At 30.9% G+C, this 21,591-nt stretch overlaps 2 protein-coding genes across 3 annotated transcripts; both read left to right on the top strand.

Annotated features, from left to right (window-relative positions):
• The first annotated feature begins 8,706 nt into the window (after positions 1-8,706).
• Positions 8,707-12,161, top strand: LOC132254756 (MDIS1-interacting receptor like kinase 2-like). The gene has a single exon (XM_059741162.1). It carries the CDS (start codon positions 8,730-8,732, stop codon positions 10,134-10,136), a length of 1,407 nt encoding a protein of 468 aa, XP_059597145.1. The 5' UTR covers positions 8,707-8,729; the 3' UTR covers positions 10,137-12,161.
• On the top strand, positions 10,221-13,493 carry LOC100252543 (MDIS1-interacting receptor like kinase 2). Of its 2 annotated transcripts, XM_059741161.1 has the most exons (3): positions 10,362-10,691; positions 11,177-12,833; positions 12,942-13,493. In XM_059741161.1, exons 2-3 carry the CDS (start codon positions 11,252-11,254, stop codon positions 13,322-13,324), a joined length of 1,965 nt encoding a protein of 654 aa, XP_059597144.1. In that variant the 5' UTR covers positions 10,362-10,691; positions 11,177-11,251; the 3' UTR covers positions 13,325-13,493. The 2 variants fall into 2 exon arrangements, with proteins under 2 accessions (XP_010645402.3, XP_059597144.1); XM_010647100.3 differs by having other exon boundaries at positions 10,221-12,833.
• The last annotated feature ends 8,098 nt before the right edge of the window (positions 13,494-21,591 follow it).

Genomic DNA, 21,591 nt, shown 5'->3' on the forward strand with positions numbered 1-21,591 from the left:
TAATTAAAAAATTAAGAGCATTTCGATAAAATAAATAAAATAAAACAAAACAAGTTTGTAATGTAATTGAGCTCATGTATATAATTCTTTCCAATTTGATTAATTATAGATGAGAAGGACGTGGTTCAATGTTAACACCAACTAACAAGTTTTTAAGATGATTTTAAGTTGGGCAAAGACTTTAAAACGGGTCAAGCATGAGCAATTCTTTTGGTTGTTTTTGGTATTCAGAAGTTGACACTACCTATCAAAGTCATGAATGCATGTGAAAACTTTGGCACAAGTTTCTTAAGATGATTTCAAGTTGTGCAAAAACTTTAAAACGGGTCAAGCACGAGCAATTATTTATTAGAACTTAATTAGTTTAAATCTTTATTGAGTATAGTTTTTCGCTTATAAGTTTTTTCATCATTTTTAATTACTAGTTTAAATTAAATGTTATTATGTGATATATTTTTTATTTAAGTATTTATGTTTCATTTGAATATATTTTATTTAAAAAAAATTAGAAATTTTTATATAAAAGTAGAAACTTTTATACAAAAGGTATGGACTTACTTTATACTTAAGAAAATTAATCTAGATTCTGAGCATTATAATTACTATTCCTTAAGTCTTGATGCATAGGATTCCATTGTTACTTTTTATGTTAATACTAAGATTTAATAAATGAAGTTCATGTACACTTCACTTTGATTAGATGACTCATATCAATTAGGATCATTGACATCTACTATTGATAATTTGAATATTGGGTATAGATTCCTTGAAAGCAATTGTTGAAAAGAATTAGTAATGCAACAACTTTTCCACACAATTATTGACAAGGATTAGGAATGCAACGACTTTTCCACACAATTGTTGATACGAATTAGGAATGTAACAATTTTTCCACCCTATCAAAGACAACAAAAGTTTTGACTAAAACTTGCAATTGGAAAGGGAATTCTATATTCATTTCTACATATGTAATTTTAATTGAAAAGTAAGACATCTTTTTTAATAATGATAAACAATACAAATAATTTATTTTTTTATTTTGTTAATAAATTCAAGATAAACCATTATTTTAATGCATGCTTAAAATAAATGAAGTTTTCATATAGATTCTACTTAAGGAATCATTTTTTTTTTGAGTTCATGTTATAATGTCATAGGAATTACTCTTAGGTATCATTTTTTTTTTAATATGAATTTTGACTATAACATTATTTAACTTAAATGTAATAGAGCTAGATGTATGATTTTGAATAATATATTTGTTTAAAGTGGTATCTAAATGTTCTTAAATGTTAAGTCTACTTCTTTTTACATGTTAAGAATATCTAAAAATGACTAATTAAATATCATTGTCTATACAAAAATAATTATCATATTTCTTCTTTTTATACAATTAAAACAAATTATTTCAAGACTAATAGTTTTAAAAAAAATAGTAATAATTTTTTTAACATTTGTTACCGTAATGAAATTTTTAAAGATTAGTAATTTAACAATACTATCTTAAGAAATGATAATTATATATTCTTATTTGATATAATTAAAATAATATATTTGAGAAATAATGATTTTGGAAACCTAAATAAAATTAAAGAAAAAGTATAATCATTTTATTGCATGTTTCTATTTAAATACTTTAAAAAATAAAATAAAATCAGTCTCTTACAAGCCAATCCTTCATGAAGAATTGATGGAAATGATTGGATGGGAAATATTGGGAAGCAAATATCTTCGAGTTCTTGACTCTTACGAAGGAAGAAGTAAAAGAAATTATTTACATCAATGGTAAAATACCCTATTTAGAAAATGAAATTCTATTTTATTTCTACATGAAAGCATGCCACCCTTCATTTGTGCTATGCCTTGACATAGATGAAGTTTTAATACAAATTTTACCTTTTAAAAAGAAAAAAAAATTAATCTAGGTAAAATACCCTACTTAGCCTTAATACAATGGATTCAATCCTCACTTTCTACTTTAATAGTAAGATTTATTACATGAAGTTCATATAGACTTCACCTTGATTAGACCGCTCACATCAACTAGGATAATTGATGGCTACCATTGATGATATGAATATTGGGTCCAGATTCCTTGAAAACAATTATTGATAAGAACTAGTAAAGCAAAGACTTTTCCACTCTATTAAAGACAACCAAAGTCTTGATTACAAATGTGTGCAGTTGAAAAGGGAATTTTATGTTCATATCTACATGTGAGGAACTTCATGTCTTTCGACAAATTAATGACAGGCATTCAGTCAAAGTCTAGTATGGTAGAGCAGTCAATGAAGCATTCATCAGCATTATTAGATTTTAAATTCCCATCTTGATCTTGAGCTATGGCCACAACTGTTGAGAGGGTTTTGTAGATATATTTTTACAAAATTTTGTTTTGTAATAAAACAAACCAAGTATGGAATGTAATTGAACTCATGTACATAATCCTTTCCAATTTGATTAATTATAGATGATAAGGAGGTGGTTCAATGTTAACACCAACTAACTTTGTTATATTTTAAATCAATTGTTAAAATTTTAGAGATTAATATATAATGAGTATGATGCATAGCATGTATATCAATGGGTGTTTCATTTAGTTTTGATCTAAAACTCAACACCACTTATGTAGTAAAGGAGAGGACCATAAATTGGTGTTGTGGGTTTCGATATCAAGCTAGGCAGTAGAGTCTGGAGCGGTAAATTATGCTTTATTGTGTCCTGAGATGGATGACCAAAAAATGAGTTGTGATCTAGGATAGTGAGATCTTAAAGATCATGTCGATGTGGTATTGCACAAGTAGTAGGCTTATGTATAGCTAATAGATTGACCATAGATATGTCTAGAATCATGATTACATATTTTTAAACCTCATATACTTCTTATATCCTATTATAAATTTTTATATGTTCTAAATTTATTTTGACCATCATAACACTTGTGAATCACAACTTTTCACTAGATCTTATGTTATTTCAATTAATTTTAATATTTCAAGTAAAGACTCGTGTGCAAATTGAGAAGGTAGAATCAACTTCAAAGAGCAAGTTAATATGTATCTAGCTCTAGAGTTCTTTATTATATATTAATTAGACTTGTAGGACATATAGTTTATTTCCTTTGTGTATTTGAGTTAAAATTCTTTTCCTTTTTCTACTATGTGAAAAAGATAATATGAGATAGAAACCACGAAGTTGAAAAAAATAAAAAGACTTAATAAAACCTGTTAAGTTTTCAAAATAAAATCAATAGATTTTCTTTATAGAATAATAAAATTAAAATAATAAATCCTAAAGACTATAATGGGTAAACGTAGTTGAATCCATGTCTCAATGCCACAAAAAAAATCTAGATAATTATAAAAGTTTGGGCATTCTTTTTCACTTTTCTTTTCTTTTTAGTTCATCACTTAATTAAAATAAAAATACTATCAATAATTATTTAAAATATCTAAAGAAAACTAGAAAAAATAAGTAATAATAAAAAAAAAAATTGGAGCTTTATATGGAGTGAGGGCTTTAGGGGATTGCTTGACTTGTCTAAAGGTGAGGTTGGACTGAAATTCAATAGGTTTCTAGTCAACTCTAGAATAGTTTTCTCAAAATAAAATTCAAGGAGATAAGTCATGACATCATTACACCACCTATTGAAGTCATGAATGCATGTGAAACTATGAAGATTATTAATGCAACCACATATAAGAGTGGTATTCGAAAATCAATGCAATCCCTATGTCCATAGAGGGCACCAACACTCAAGAATCTATTAATCACAAGAAGATAGAAAGGTTACAATGTGGAAGTCTCTCCTTCTCTCAACTTTCACACGAAACCCTGAATTACAAGAAGGTTAAATACAATAGCAACAGGGTAAAATCACCGTTCAATAAATAAAAAAACTTCTTAACAAGTTGAGCTTGACTTAAAATCCCTTGTGTAGCTCAACAAGATTGATTTAGGTTTCACAATCCAACAAAAATGACTATAAGTTGGGCAAAGACTTTAAAATGGCTTAAGCACGACTGTTATTTTAGTCATTTTAGTTTAGAAGTTGACATTACCTAACAAAGTCATGAATTCATGTGAAAATATAGGACAAGTTTTTTAAGGTGATTTGAAGTTACACAAAGACTTTAAAATGGGTCAAGCATGAGCAATTATTTTGGTTGTTTTTGTTATTCAAAAGTTGACACTACCTATCAAAGTCATGAGTGCATGTAAAAACTATGAAATAGGTTTTTTAAGATGATTTCAAGGTAGGGAAAGACTTTAAAATGGGTCAAGTATGAAGTTAAAACTACCTATCAAAGTCATGAATGCATGTGAAAACTATGGGACAAGTTTTTTTAAGATGATTTCAAGTTAGACAAAGACTTTAAAATGGGTCAAGCACAAGTAATTATTTTGGTTGTTTTTGTTATTCGGATGTTGACACTACCTATCAAAGTCATGAATGCATGTGAAAACTATAGGACAAGTATTTTTTAAGTTGATTTCAAGTTGGGCAAAGACTTTAAAATGGGTCAAGCATGAGCAATTATTTGAGTGGTTTTTGTTATTTGGAAGTTGGCACTACCTATCAAATTCATGAATGCATGTGAAAACTATGAGGAAAGTGTTTTTTAAGATGATTTCAAGGGGCAAAGACTTTAAAACGGGTCAAGCACGAGCAAATATTTTGTTTGTTTTTGGTATTCGGAAGTTGACACTACCTATCAAAGTCATGAATGCATGTGAAAACTTTGGGACAAGTTTCTTAAAATGATTTCAAGTTGTGCAAAGACTTTAAAACGGGTCAAGCACAAGCAATTATTTATTAGAACTTAATTAGTTTAAATCTTTACTAAGTATAGTTTTTTGCTTATAAGTTTTTATCATCACTTTTAATTACTAGTTTAAATTAAATGTTATTATTTTATATATTTTTTATTTAGGTATTTAGGTTTCATTTGAATATATTTTATTTTTTGTTTCTAAAAATAGAAATTTTTTATAAAAGTAGAAACTTTTATACAAAAGGTATGGACTTACTTTATACTTAAGAAAATTAATCTAGACTCCCGGCATTATAATTATTGTTCCTTAAGCCTTGATGCAATGGATTCCATTGTTACTTTTTATGCTAATACTAAGATTTAATAAATGAAGTTCATGTATACTTCACTTTAATTAGACTTCTCACATCAATTAGGATCATTGACGTCTACTATTGATAATTTGAATATTGGGTATAGATTCCTTGAAAGCAATTGTTGATAAGAATTAGTAATGCAACAACTTTTCCACACAATTATTGACAAGGATTAGGAATGCAACGACTTTTCCACACAATTGTTGATAGGAATTAGGAATGCAACAATTTTTCCACCCTATCAAAGACAACAATGGTAAAATACCCTATTTAGAAAATGAAATTCTATTTTATTTCTACATGAAAGCATGCCACCCTTCATTTGTGCTATGCCTTGACATAGATGAAGTTTTAATACAAATTTTACCTTTTAAAAAGAAAAAAAAAATCTAGGTAAAATACCTAGATGAAGCTTATATATACTTAGCCTTAATACAATGGATTCAATCCTCACTTTCTATTTTAATAGTAAGATTTAATACATGAAGCTTGTATATACTTCACCTTGATTAGACCACTCACATCAACTAGGATAATTGATGGCTGCCATTGATGATATGAATATTGGGTCCAGATTCCTTGAAAACAATTATTGATAAGAACTAGTAAAGCAAAGACTTTTCCACTCTATTAAAGACAACCAAAGTCTTGATTACAAATGTGTGCAGTTGAAAAGGGAATTTTATGTTCATATCTACATGTGTTCCTCATGTCTTTCGACAAATTAATGACAGACATTCAGTCAAAGTCTAGTATGGTAGAGCAGTCAATGAAGCATTCATCAGCATTACTAGATTGTAAATTCCCATCTTGGTCTTGAGCTATGGCCACAACTATTGAGAGGGTTTTGTAGATATATTTTTACAAAATTTTGTCTCTAACATTGAATCTAATCCCATCCTGTTGGGCCCCAGACCTAGTGATTTAATTTTTCACAAAAATGGAAAACCCAGATAGGGTTTAGGATTTAGGAGGCCAGAGAAACACTTGGATTGAATTGAATATGAGATCTATTGATTCCAATTACAAAGCTGAAATCTGAACACAGAACAGAGGATTTTAAATTCAAGGAGGGTAAACGTTCTATAAAAAAAATATAAAAAAAGAAAGAAAAAAAATGCGCTAAGAAAGTTTTGGGTCCTGGACTATTGTACTATTTGAGTTAGTTATAGACTTCTAAATTATTTTTATAAATTTTTAGACTTGTCATTGGGTATACATGGATAGTTCAATAATTTCTAGAACTTGGATTATTTAGCAAAAACTTGAAAGCAATTGTTGATAAGAATTACTAATGCAACAATTTCTCCACACAATTATTGACAACAATTAGGAATGCAACGACTTTTCCACACAATTGTTGATACGAATTAGGAATGCAACAATATTTCCACCCTATCAAAGACAACAAAAGTTTTGACTAAAAACTTGTAATTAGAAAGGGAATTCTATATTCATATCCAAATATGTAATTTTTAATAATGATAAATAATACAAATAATTTTTGTTTTTGTTTGTTAATAAATTCAAGTCAAATCATTATTTTAATGCATGCACAAAATAAATGAAGTTTTCATATAAATTCTACTGAAGGAATTAATTTTTATTTTTTCTAGTTCTGCTACAATGTAAGAGCAATTACTCTCAGGTAACATTTGTTTCTTAATATAAATTTTGACTATAACTTTATTTAACTTAAATCTAATAGAGCTATATGTATAACTTTGAATAATATCTTTGTTTAAACCGGTATCTAAATGTTCTTAAACATTTAAGTCTACTTCTTTTTACATGCTAAGAATATGTAAACATTACTAATTAAATATCATTGTTTGTACAAAAGTAATGATCATATTTGTTCTTTTTATAACTAAAACAAGGCTGCTATCTTCACAGGGTTTCTCTGGGATGAATCCGTTTAACCAGAGTAGCTAGAGTAAAGTGTTTCGGTGTGAAATGATCTTGGCGTTCTTATCCTTTGCTGATTACTTTCGACCTAGGTTCTTCCTGCTCAAGAATGTGAGGACCTTCGCATCTTTCAACAAAGGACAAGCATTCCGACAAACTCTAGTTTTGTAGAGCAGTCTATGAAGTCATCAGCATTATTAGATTGTAAATTCCCATCTTGGTGTTGAGCTATGGCCACAACTGTTGAGGGTTTTGCAGATTTTTCCAAAATTTTCTCTTTAACATTGAATCAAATCCCATCCTGTTAGGTCCCCATGATGTAATTTTTCACACAACTGGAAAACCCAGACAGGGTTTAGAATTTAGGAGGTCAGAAAAGACGAGGATTGAATTGAATACGAGATATTGACTCTAATTGCAAAGCTGAAGAGGATTTTACACTCTAGGAGGGTAAACGTTCTATTAATAAATAAATAAATAAATATGTTCCAAAATAGCAAAGATGAACTATCTAACAAAAATTTGAATCTCTTTTGACTTCAATCCAAACAATGAGTAAGGGAGGAATTTAAAATTTATAAACTTAAAAATTCAGTTTTAAGTGATTTATATCTTAAATGATTTTGAAATAAAATTTATGACTTAAGCAATTTGATTATTAATCCAAATAGTGAGTAAGGGAGGAATTTAAAATTTATAAACTTAAAAATTTAGTTTTAATTGATTTATATCTTAAATGATTTTGAAATAAAATTTATGACCTAAGCCACTTGATTATTATTATTATTATTATTATTATTATTATTATTATTATTATTATTTTTCATTCATGGATGCTTAAAAATGATATTGAGTTTGGTTAAAGATTTCAAATCCCATAAGGCATGGTCAGTCGTCATTTTCAAGAGTAATTGAATTTCTAATTTTCTTGTATTTACTATTTACCCATTTTCTATTTTTGGTGAATAGGTGTAAACTTCTTAAAGTGATTGAATTTCATTTATCTATTAAGTTATTCAATTTTCTTATAGCTCTCTCTCTTTATTCAGTTACACACACATATATATACATACATACATACATATACCTACACTTCCTTTTTTCTTTCATTACAATATTATTTAAAAAATAGATTAAGAAAATTAATGTTTTAAATGTCATTTTTATAAAATTTAGTGTAGGAATATAGCAACTTTCTTGTAAATAAAATTAAGTTTATATTTAAGAATTTTTGAAAAAAAAATACATTAAGTGGTTTATATAAAGACATATATATATAGGTAATGCTGGTTAAAGTGGATTTCTTGTATCAACTAGGTTGTTGATGTGGGCATATTTTGTCCTTACTTCTTAAAATGAATTTTAATTATTAATTTTAAACAAGTTATATTTAAAAGTGCATGGAGTGAAAAAGGAATATTTTTAATTATTTCATATGTAATTGTAGGTGTAAATTTTAATTAAAAAAATAAGAGCATTTTGATAAAATAAAATAAAATAAGTGTGGAATTGAACTCATGTATATAATCCTTTTTAGTTCCATTAATCATAGATGAAGCAGGTGGTTAGATGTCGACATCAACTAATGGAAATGTTGGATGTATCACATTTAAGTCTATAAATAAGTGTTTCATGTTCATTCTTCCCTCCAAGTAAACCTCTTAATAACTGCCTTTCTAACAATTCAACAATGGCCCTTGAATATTCTTCATCCTACTCCTTGCTCCCCCAACTCATCATCACTCCTTGCTTCTTCATATTTCTCATTTTCCTTCTGTACTCAATATCATTATTCCATGTCACTTTTACATCTGCCTCTACACCTACCACTTCTCTTTTGAAAGTTGAACAAGATCAAGAAGCACTCACTCTTCTAACATGGAAGGCCAGTCTTGATAATCAAACCCAATCTTTCCTCTCTTCTTGGTTTGGACGCAATTCTTGCCATCATTGGTTTGGAGTGACTTGTCACAAGTCAGGAAGTGTCTCCAATTTAGACCTTGACAGTTGCGGTTTGAGAGGTACACTCCACAATCTCAATTTCTCTTCACTCCCCAACCTTCTCACTCTTAATCTTTATAACAACTCCCTTTATGGAACCATTTCAATCAACATTGGTAATCTTTCCAAACTGATTACAAGTCTTGACTTTGGTTTCAATCATTTCTCTGGTGCAATATCTCCTCAACTTGGATTTCTAACATCTCTTAGCTTTCTAGCATTGGCTTCCAATAATTTCAGAGGCCCAATCCCTTCTTCCATAGGTAACTTGAGGAACTTAACCACTTTATACCTTCATACAAACAAACTATCTGGTTCTATTCCTCAAGAAATTGGATTGTTAAGATCTCTTAATAATCTTGCACTGTCAACTAACAATCTCATTGGTCCAATCCCTCCATCCATAGGAAACTTGTCCAGCTTAACCTTTTTGTTCCTTAATGACAACGAGCTTAGTGGTGCCATTCCTCTTGAAATGAATAATATCACTCATTTGAAATCTTTACAGTTATCTGAGAACAACTTCATTGGCCAACTACCACAAGAGATATGCCTTGGTAGTGTTCTTGAAAACTTTACGGCTACTGGAAACCATTTCACTGGTCCCATACCAAAAAGCTTGAAAAATTGCACTAGCTTATTCAGAGTTAGGCTTGAAAGAAACCAACTGACAGGGGACATAGCCGAAAGTTTTGGTGTGTACCCAACCCTAAATTATATTGATCTAAGCAGCAACAATTTTTATGGTGAGCTTTCTGAGAAATGGGGGCAGTGCCACATGCTCACAAGCCTGAACATCTCCAACAACAATATTTCTGGTGCTATTCCGCCTCAACTTGGGAAAGCAATTCAACTGCAACAACTTGATCTCTCCGCCAATCATCTAAGTGGGAAGATCCCAAAAGAGTTGGGTATATTGCCATTATTGTTCAAATTGTTGTTAGGAGACAACAATCTTTCAAGCAGTATTCCTTTGGAATTGGGAAACTTATCCAATCTTGAAATTCTTAACTTGGCATCAAACAACTTAAGCGGTCCAATTCCCAAACAGCTGGGAAACTTCTTGAAATTACAGTTCTTCAACTTGATAAAATAAAATATGTAATTGTAGGTGTAAATTTTAATTAAAAAAATAAGAGCATTTTGATAAAATAAAATAAAATAAGTGTGGAATTGAACTCATGTATATAATCCTTTTTAGTTCCATTAATCGTAGACGAAGTAGGTGGTTAGATGTCAACATCAACTAATGGAAATGTTGGATGTATCACATTTAAGTCTATAAATAAGTGTTTCATCTTCATTTCTACCAATTCAATAATGGGCCTTGAATATTCTTCATCTTTCTCCTTACTCCGCCAACTCATCATCACTCCTTGCTTCTTCATATTCATCCTTTTATTTCTATACTCAATATCATTATTCCATGTCACTTTTACTTCTGCCTCTACCCCTACCACTTCTCTTTTGAAAGTTGAACAAGATCAAGAAGCACTCACTCTTCTAACATGGAAGGCCAGTCTTGATAATCAAACCCAATCTTTCCTCTCTTCTTGGTCTGGACGCAATTCTTGCCATCATTGGTTTGGAGTGACTTGTCACAAGTCAGGAAGTGTCTCCGATTTAGACCTTCACAGTTGCTGTTTGAGAGGTACACTCCACAATCTCAATTTCTCTTCACTCCCTAACCTTCTCACTCTTGAGTTGTCATCTAACAATCTCATTGGTCCAATCCCTCCTTCCATAGGAAACTTGAGAAACTTAACCACTTTGCATATTTTTAAGAACGAGCTTTCTAGTTCCATCCCTCAAAAAATTGGATTGTTAAGATCTCTTAATGATCTTCAATTATCACATAACAATCTCACTGGTCCAATCCCTCCTTCCATAGGTAACTTGAGGAACTTAACCACTTTATATCTTTTTGAGAACGAGCTTTCTGGTTCAATACCTCAAGAAATTGGATTGTTGAGATTGCTTTATGATCTTGACTTGTCATTCAACAATCTTAACGGTTCAATACCAGCTTCCATAGGAAACTTGTCTAGCTTAACCTTTTTGTTCCTTAATCACAACGAGCTTAGTGGTGCCATTCCTCTTGAAATGAATAATATCACTCATTTGAAATCTTTACAGTTATCTGAGAACAACTTCATTGGCCAACTACCACAAGAGATATGCCTTGGTAGTGTTCTTGAAAACTTTACGGCTATGGGAAACCATTTCACTGGTCCTATTCCAAAAAGCTTGAAAAATTGCACTAGTTTATTCAGAGTTAGGCTTGAAAGAAACCAACTGACGGGAGACATAGCCGAAAGTTTTGGTGTGTACCCGACCCTAAATTATATTGATCTAAGCAGCAACAATTTTTATGGTGAGCTTTCTGAGAAATGGGGGCAGTGCCACATGCTCACAAGCCTGAACATCTCCAACAACAATATTTCTGGTGCTATACCGCCTCAACTTGGGAAAGCAATTCAACTGCAACAACTTGATCTCTCCGCCAATCATCTAAGTGGGAAGATCCCAAAAGAGTTGGGAATGTTGCCATTATTGTTCAAATTGTTGTTAGGAGACAACAATCTTTCAAGCAGTATTCCTTTGGAATTGGGAAACTTATCCAATCTTGAAATTCTTAACTTGGCATCAAACAACTTAAGCGGTCCAATTCCCAAACAGCTGGGAAACTTCTTGAAATTACAGTTCTTCAACTTGAGCGAGAATAGATTTGTGGATAGCATTCCTGACGAAATTGGAAAGATGCAAAATCTTGAAAGTCTCGATCTTAGTCAAAATATGTTGACAGGAGAGGTTCCACCGCTGCTTGGAGAATTAAAGAACCTGGAAACGTTGAATCTCTCCCATAACGGGCTCTCTGGCACCATCCCACACACTTTTGATGATCTGATAAGCCTGACAGTTGTTGATATATCCTACAATCAGTTGGAAGGTCCTCTCCCCAACATCAAAGCTTTCACTCCATTTGAGGCATTCAAAAATAATAAAGGTCTGTGTGGAAATAATGTCACTCATCTCAAGCCATGCAGTGCTAGTCGAAAGAGGCCCAACAAGTTTTATGTTTTGATCATGGTGCTCCTCATTGTGAGCACTCTATTGCTCTTATTTTCTTTTATTATTGGCATTTATTTTCTTTTCCAAAAATTGAGGAAGAGAAAAACCAAGTCTCCAGAAGCAGATGTTGAAGATCTATTTGCAATATGGGGCCATGATGGAGAATTGTTGTATGAGCACATCATACAGGGGACCGATAATTTCAGTTCGAAACAGTGTATCGGCACTGGAGGATATGGTACTGTTTACAAGGCTGAGTTGCCAACAGGCCGGGTTGTTGCTGTGAAAAAACTTCACTCATCACAAGATGGAGATATGGCTGATTTGAAAGCTTTCAAAAGCGAGATTCATGCTTTAACACAGATAAGGCATCGCAACATCGTCAAGCTTTATGGCTTCAGTTCATTTGCAGAGATCTCATTTTTGGTTTATGAGTTTATGGAAAAGGGGAGCTTGCGAAACATTCTAAGCAACGACGAAGAAGCAGAAAAATTAGATTGGATTGTGAGGCTAAACATTGTTAAAGGCATGGCTAAAGCTTTATCTTACATGCACCATGATTGCTCACCTCCTATAGTTCATCGAGACATATCGAGCAACAATGTTTTGTTAGATTCAGAATATGAGGCTCATGTATCTGACTTTGGCACGGCTAGGCTTTTAAAGTCGGACTCATCTAATTGGACTTCATTTGCAGGAACTTTTGGTTATACTGCTCCAGGTACAATTTTCTTAGTTCCTTGCTTACCTCTGTACTGCCTCTATACATCATATATAGAACTGTTATAATTGCTTAGCAGAACAGAGCATGATCAAATCTTCTTTGCAGAACTTGCTTACACCATGAAGGTTGATAATAAAACTGATGTTTATAGCTTCGGAGTGGTAACATTGGAAGTCATTATGGGAAGGCATCCTGGAGAACTCATCTCGTCCCTGTTATCGTCAGCGTCCTCATCATTCTCATCACCATCAACTGTGGACCATCGCCTGTTGAATGATGTGATGGACCAGCGCCCCTCACCTCCTGTGAATCAAGTGGCTGAGGAAGTAGTGGCTGTAGTGAAGTTAGCATTTGCATGCTTGCGTATTAATCCCCAATCTCGGCCGACTATGCAACAAGTTGGTCGAGCACTCCCAACACAGTGGCCACCATTGTCAAAACCGTTTCCCATGATAACATTGGGTGAGCTGCTGGGTCATGCTAGTTGAGGGTCCTCCCTTCTCCATGATGTAAAGTTGTAATTTTGACTTGGTATTCTGTTTTATTAATTTGGACAATCCCTTCAAAGTATTGTTCTTTCGAATATGTTATATATTGCACTCCTGTAAAAGCTTGTATTGCGTCTTTCAAAAAAGAAGAGGCCTTTCATGTGGTATATTTCTAGATTCATGAGCTGAAACCCAAGTCATTCATTCAGACATTTCAACAAACAGCTTCTCAAAACTCTCAGATCAAAATAAATCCCAATCGTTGAATTTGCACTTTGGTTAATTTGTTAATGGAAAACAGATAGAGATGGTGCACCCTTATTTTCTTTTCACATTAAGTTCCCTCCATTTCAAATCTATTCTACCTGATTCAAGTAATATTTAATGTGAGAGGTTATATAACGTTAATAATGTTATTTTCTCATATGGACGTTTACTCACCCACGTGTATCAAAGACAAAGACGAATCTCCATCACATTAATTGATGCTTTTGGCTGCATTCAATAATTTCAATGGCGGGTTCCTTTCTAGAGAAGTAGAGATCCATTCCAATCTCTTTAATTATTTGCCTTTCTTTCAATTTGGCCATGGAAAAATTATCCAAAATATTTATAATTAGTTGACAAGTATTCAAAACGGTCACCAAATTTGTAATTGAAATTTTGATCTCTTATGAACTTCAATTATACCCTTTTTAGATTAGGGTCGGTATTTCTTAAAAAAAATTTAGTAAGTATTGCCTTTAAAATTTTTTAATAAGTATTAATTATTTTTCCAACAAATATTAATAAAAAATTACATACATAATAAACTCAAAATATATTTATATGAAATAAACCTAATATAATTGAGTACTTCGATTAAAAAATACATAATTATATTTTGTAATTATAATTATGAAAAGGAATTATATTTTGACTTTTATCTTGTATACAACCTATGCACCTTGCCATATAGCTCCTTTCATTAATATATATGTATATATTTATTTATTAGGAACATAAGATATATTAACTATGAAAAAGGTACAAAAGAAATATGAGAGCTCTTTCTCACAAAATACAAAATCCTAATCAAAGTAAGACTAAACGCCTCCACTATATATACAACGAAAATTGTACACAAAGGTATGAGTCCATTAAGGATACACAAAGGTAACATCTCCTCAAAATTGGACTTAACTCCTCTCATTGTTATCCCCCCCATTTGAATTATTAACCAAAAGCTAATAGCAAGCTCGAAAGAAGTTTAAATGTTACTTTTTTGTCTTTAATCTTAAAGAAGGGGGGTGTAGAGGATTTGAAAGATTTTAGACTAATAGGTTTAATAGGGTCTTTACAAACTTTTGGCAAAGGTGTTGGCAAATAAATTGAAGCAAGTGGTGGGGAAAAGTGGTTTCTAAGTTTCGGAACGCCTTTGTAGAGGAGAGACAAATTTTAGATGCATCCCTTGTAGTGAATGAAGCAATTGATTTAACCTTGAAGGTCAACTCCAATGGTGTCATTTGCAAGTTGGACATAGAAAAAGCATATGGCCATGTCAATTGGGTTTTTCTGATTGTAGTTATGAAAAAAAAAAAAAGGGGGTTTTAACCATAAATGGATTAGATGGATGTAATAGTACATTTCCATAGCAAAGTTTTCAGTGTTGGTTAATGGAACTCCTTTTGGTTTCTTTTAAAATTTCTAGAGCGCTGAGACATTGGGATCCTTTGTCCTTTTTTTTTTTTTGTTTGTTTTGGTTATGGAGGTCTTGAGTTGCTTGTTGGAGAGAGCCTAAGAGGGGGGTTACTTATCAAGTTTTAGGGTGAAAGGGAGGGGGGAGAGGGGGTGGTTGTGTCCCATCTATTATTTGCAGATGACACTTTGGTCTTCTATGAGAATTCTCAAGAGCAAATGACTTATCTAAGTTGGATACTCATATGGTTTAAGGCATTATTAGTGCTTAGAATCAAATTGGATCAAAGTGAATTGATTTCAATTGGAAAGGTCACAGATGTAGATAGTCTAACTACTGAATTGGGTTGCAAAGGTGAGGAAACTTCCTTACATTTATCTAGGATTACCTTTGGGAGCTTCTTATGGATTAGAAGCAGTATGGGATGTAATATCACGGTACTTTTTAGGTCAGGCTTATATATTTTTTAGGTAACATAACATTGTATATCACGATACTTTTGGGGGGCAGAAAAAGGAATTTGATCTGATGTTTGACTTTTTGTATTATGAGCCATTTTGCTTTTCTAAATTATCAACTATGTAGCATGGACAATCTCAATGAGGAGCTGGTCTGTGTTGGTTACCAAATTATAGCTCCCAAATTGTAGGTGTGCTTACATGGTCACACGACCCATTTACCTGTATGAATGACCTTCAAAAGTGGAACATAATGGACTTGGATGAGTGATCAAGCTAGTTCAACCCATCTTGTGTAAGTGGGGGATGTTAGAGTTGGGTATGGGTGCCCAAGTGGGCTAACCTGATCCAACCCAATAAATGTGAGAAAATAGGGGAATAGTTTTGGGAGTTTTAAAACTTCCCAAAAGCTGTGACAATTAATTTTTTTTAAAATATGTTTTCTTCTCTCCTTAAAAACAAAAGAAAGAATACAATTCTTCTTTATGAAGAAATAAGTTCTTTTCTCGAATTTTATTCATTTTTTCTCTGTGAAAACAAAGGTCAAGGCTCTTGTGCTATGAGAAAAGAATGGTTCTTGTATTTGTAGTTCCATTCATGACTTGAAGCGAGAAAATTGGTCAGTAAAAAAACAAATCAGAATTTTAAGGCATTTCAAAAGGTAACCCAAAAGCCTTATTTTCCATCTGTTATATTATGAAATTTTGCAAGCATTTTATGTCCACATTATATGGTTATAAAATATTATTTTGCAAACAATATATTTTAATAAGTCATTTTGTACGTTATGATATTTTTGCAAAATTTTTCCATATTATATGATCTTACTGTTGTAATCTCCTATGCTTATAAATTTTTTAACGGTTGTATGTAACTTTCACACTACCATCAATATTCAAAGTGACATTGGCATCTAAACCATCATAGAACAATAATAATACAATAGATTATATATCATCATTCAAATACATAGTATCTTCCTTGATTACATTGTCATACAACATTTATAATACAATACATCATACATCAACATCCAAATCAATAGTATCTTATGTGATAACATTCTCAGAAATTAAATCATGAAACATCTCAATGGTGGGTACATATGGAGTCGCCCAACCCTAAGCACATTGATATCGACTCCTATACCAGCTCCTTGTAATAGGTGGCATTAGGGCTCCAGGTTGCATCAAAACCTATAAATCAATTTTATATTATAGTAAATAACTTCATTAAGTAAGATTAATGAATTAGAAATAAAGTATAGTAGTATTCATGACATTGCCTTCTTAAAATGATTGTTATTAACAAAACCAATTAATATAATCTTTCGTATAGGTATAGACAACAACATCAATCGAAGACGCTAGAATGTTAGGCACCGCTAGATCAATATGTGGACAACAACATTGTATTTAGAAACTACAATATGGCCCATATGGGGCGTAGTGATCCATCTATCAATCAAAGTAGGATTATCCAAGAAATTTAGGGAATGAAAGAGCTCATCAACTAGCAAGTTATCCTAAAATAACATGTCATACTCTACACAATATGTATATAACTCCCACAACAAGTCTTGCCTAACCTATGGCTAATCATGCTCACCCATGCCCAAAGTAGAGGCTATAGCTCGGTATCCACAATTACCATTTACTCCCACATCTTTACATGATGAACAATATAAGGTTGCAAACATTCTGGAAATGCATATTTGTACTCTCCAGTCTTTTTTTATCATCTCACTACCTCCTTTGGTCTTTTCTTTTCTTTTAATGATGTACTACCTACTTGCCTCCCATCCCATGTTGGCTTTACATACTCAAAGAAGATTTACTTTTTATTTGTTTTTTATTTTTTATGAAGGCATATGTATAGGTTGTGTTGGTCAAGTGGACTTCCTGTATCAACTAGGTTGTTGATGTGGGCCTTTGTTAAGGAATTTTTGGCCCTCACTTCTTAAAAAGAATTTTAATTGTTAGTTTTCAATAGGTTATATTTAAAAGAGAAGAGAGTGAAAAGGAAACTTTTTAATTATTTCATGGGTAATTACATGTATAAATTTTAATTAAAAAATTAAGAGCATTTCGATAAAATAAATAAAATAAAACAAAACAAGTTTGGAATGTAATTGAGCTCATGTATATAATCCTTTCCAATTTGATTAATTATAGATGATAAGGAGGTGGTTCAATGTTAACACCAACTAACTTTGTTATATTTTAAATCAATTGTTAAAATTTTAGAGATTAATATATAATGAGTATGATACATAGCATGTATATCAATGGGTGTTTCATTTAGTTTTGATCTAAAACTCCACACCACTTATGTAGTAAGGGGGAGGACCATAAATTGGTGTTGTGGGTTTTGATATCAAGCTAGGCAGTAGAGTCTGAAATGGTAAATTATGCTTTATTGTGTCCTTAGATGGATGACCAAAAAATGAGTTGTGATCTAGGATAGTGAGATCTTAAAGATCATGTTGATGTGGTATTGCCACAAGTAGTAAGCTTATGTATAGATAATAGATTGACCATAGATATGTCTAGAATCATGATTACATATTTTTAAATCTCATATACTTCTTATATCCTATTATAAATTTTAATATGTTCTAAATTTATTTTGACCATCATAACACTTGTGAATCACAACTTTTCACTAGATCTTATGTTATTTCAATTAATTTTAATGTTTTCAAGTAAAGACTCGTGTGCAAATTGAGAAGGTGGAATAACTTCAGAGAGCAAGTTAATGTGTATCTAGCTCTAGAGTTCTTTATTATATATTAATTACACTTGTAGGACATATAGTTTATTTCCTTTGTGTATTTGAGTTACAATTCTTTTTCTTTTTCTACTATGTGAAAAAGATAATATGAGATAAAAACCACGAAGTTGAGAAAGATAAAAAGACTTAATAAAACCTGTTAAGTTTTCAAAATAAAATCAATATATTTTTTTTATAGACTAATAAAATTGAAATAATAAATCCTAATGACAATAATGGGTAAACGTAGTTGAATCAATGTCTCAATGCCAAATATATATAGATAATTATAAAAGTTTGGGCATTCTTTTTAACTTTTCTTTTCTTTTTTGTTCATCACTTAATTAAAATAAAAAACTATCGATAACTATTTAAAATAGCTAAAAAAAACAAGAAAAAAAGTATTAATAATAATTAAAAAAAAATTGGAGCTTTTTATGGAGTGAGTGCTTTAGGGGATTGCCTAACTTGTCTAAAGGTGAGGTTGGACTGAAATTCGATAGGTTTCTAGTCACCTCTATAATAGTTTTCTCAAAAGAAAATTCAAGGAGATAAGTCATGACATCATTACACCAATTATTGAAGTCATGAATGCAAGTGAGACTATGAAGATTATTAATGCAACCACATATAAGAGTGGTATTCGAAATTCAATGAATTCCCTACGCCCATAGAGGGCACCAACACTCAAGAATCTATTAATCACAAGAAGATAGAAAGGTTACAATGTGGAAGCCTCTCCTTCTCTCAACTTTCACATGAAACCCTAAATTACAAGAAGGTTAAATACAATATCAACATGGCAAAATCACCATTCAATAAATAAAAAAACTTCTTAACAAGCTGAGCTTAACCCTCAACATTAATTTAGGTTTCACAATCTAACAAAATAGACTATTAGTTAGGCAAAGACTTTAAAATGATTTAAGCACGAGTTTTATTTTAGTCATTTTGGTTTAGAAGTTGACATTACCTATCAAAACAATGAATTCATGTGAAAATATGGGACAAGTTTTTTAAGGTGATTTGAAGTTACGCAAAGACTTTAAAATGGGTCAAGCATGAGCAATTATTTTGGTTGTTTTTGTTATTCAAAAGTTGAAACTACCTATCAAAGTCATGAGTGCATGCAAAAACTATGGAATAATTTTTTTAAGATAATTTCAAGATAGGCAAAGACTTTAAAATGGGTCAAGTATGAAGTTAACACTACCTATCAAAGTCATGAATGCATGTGAAAACTATGGGACAAGTTTTTTTTAAGAAGATTTCAAGTTAGACAAACACTTTAAATGGGTCAAGCACAAGTAATTATTTTGGTTGTTTTTGTTATTCGGAAGTTCACACTACCTATCGAAGTCATGAATGCATGTGAAGACTATAGGACAAGTATTTTTTAAGATGATTTCAAGTTGGGCAAAGACTTTAAAATGGGTCAAGCATGAGCAATTATTTTAGTGGTTTTTGTTATTTGGAAGTTGACACTACCTATCAAACTCATGAATGCATGTGAAAACTATGGGGCAAGTGTTTTTTAAGATGATTTCAAGTTGGGCAAAGACTTTAAAACGGGTCAAGCACGAGCAATTATTTTGGTTGTTTTTGGTATTCGGAAGTTGACACTACCTATCAAAGTCATGAATGCGTGTAAAAACTTTGGGACAAGTTTTTTTTAAGATGATTTGTAGTTAGGCAAAGACTTTAAATGGGTCAAGCACAAGTAATTATTTTGGTTGTTTTTGTTATTCGGAAGTTGACACTACCTATCGAAGTCATGAATGCATGTGAAAACTATAGGACAAATACTTTTTAAGATGATTTCAAGTTGGACAAAGACTTTAAAATGGGTCAAGCATGAGCAATTATTTTAGTGGTTTTTGTTATTTGGAAGTTGACACTACCTATCAAACTCATGAATGCATGTGAAAACTATGGGGCAAGTGTTTTTTAAGATGATTTCAAGTTGGGCAAAGACTTTAAAACGGGTCAAGCACGAGCAATTATTTTGGTTGTTTTTGGTATTCAGAAGTTGACACTACCTATCAAAGTCATGAATGCATGTGAAAACTTTGGGACAAGTTTCTTAAGATGATTTCAAGTTGTGAAAAGGCTTTAAAACGGGTCAAGCACGAGCAATTATTTATTAGAACTTAATTAGTTTAAATCTTTATTGAGTATAGTTTTTTGCTTATAAGTTTTTTATCATTTTTAATTACTAGTTTAAATTAAATGTTATTATTTGATATATTTTTTATTTAAGTATTTAGGTTTCATTTGAATATATTTTATTTAAAAAAAAGTAGAAATTTTTATATAAAAGTAGAAACTTTTATACAAAAGGTATGGACTTACTTTATACTTAAGAAAATTAATCTAGATTCCTAGCATTATAATTACTGTTCCTTAAGCCTTGATGCAAAGGATTCCATTGTTACTTTTTATGTTAATACTAAGATTTAATAGATGAAGTTCATGTACACTTCACTTTGATTAGATGACTCACATCAATTAGGATCATTGACATCTACTATTGATAATTTGAATATTGGGTATAGATTCCTTGAAAGAAATTGTTGAAAAGAATTAGTAATGCAACAACTTTTCCACACAATTATTGACAAGGATTAGGAATGCAATGACTTTTCCACACAATTGTTGATACGAATTAGGAATGTAACAATTTTTCCACCCTATCAAAGACAACAAAAGTTTTGACTAAAAACTTGCAATTGGAAAGGGAATTCTATATTCATTTCTAAATATGTAATTTTAATTGAAAAGTAAGACATCTTTTTTAATAATGATAAACAATACAAATAATTTATTTTTTTTAGTTTGTTAATAAATTCAAGATAAACCATTATTTTAATGCATGCTTAAAATAAATGAAGTTTTCATATAAATTCTACTTAAGGAATTTTTTTTTTTAGTTCATGTTATAATGTCATAGGAATTACTCTTAGGTATCATTTTTTTTTAATATGAATTTTGACTAACATTATTTAACTTAAATGTAATAGAGCTAGATGTATGATTTTGAATAATATATTTGTTTAAAGTGGTATCTAAATGTTCTTAAATGTTAAGTCTACTTCTTTTTACATGTTAAGAATATCTAAAAATGACTAACTAAATACCATTGTCTATACAAAAATAATTATCATCTTTCTTCTTTTTATACAATTAAAACAAATTATTTCAAGACTAATAGTTTTAAAAAAAATGGTAATAATTTTTTTTAAACATTTGTTACCGTAATGAAATTTTTAAAGATTGGTAATTTAACAATACTATCTTAAGAAATGATAATTATATATTCTTATTTGATATAATTAAAATAATATATTTGAGAAATAATG

Source organism: Vitis vinifera, chromosome 12 (genome assembly GCF_030704535.1).
Source record: "Vitis vinifera cultivar Pinot Noir 40024 chromosome 12, ASM3070453v1".
Taxonomy (NCBI): domain Eukaryota; kingdom Viridiplantae; phylum Streptophyta; class Magnoliopsida; order Vitales; family Vitaceae; genus Vitis; species Vitis vinifera.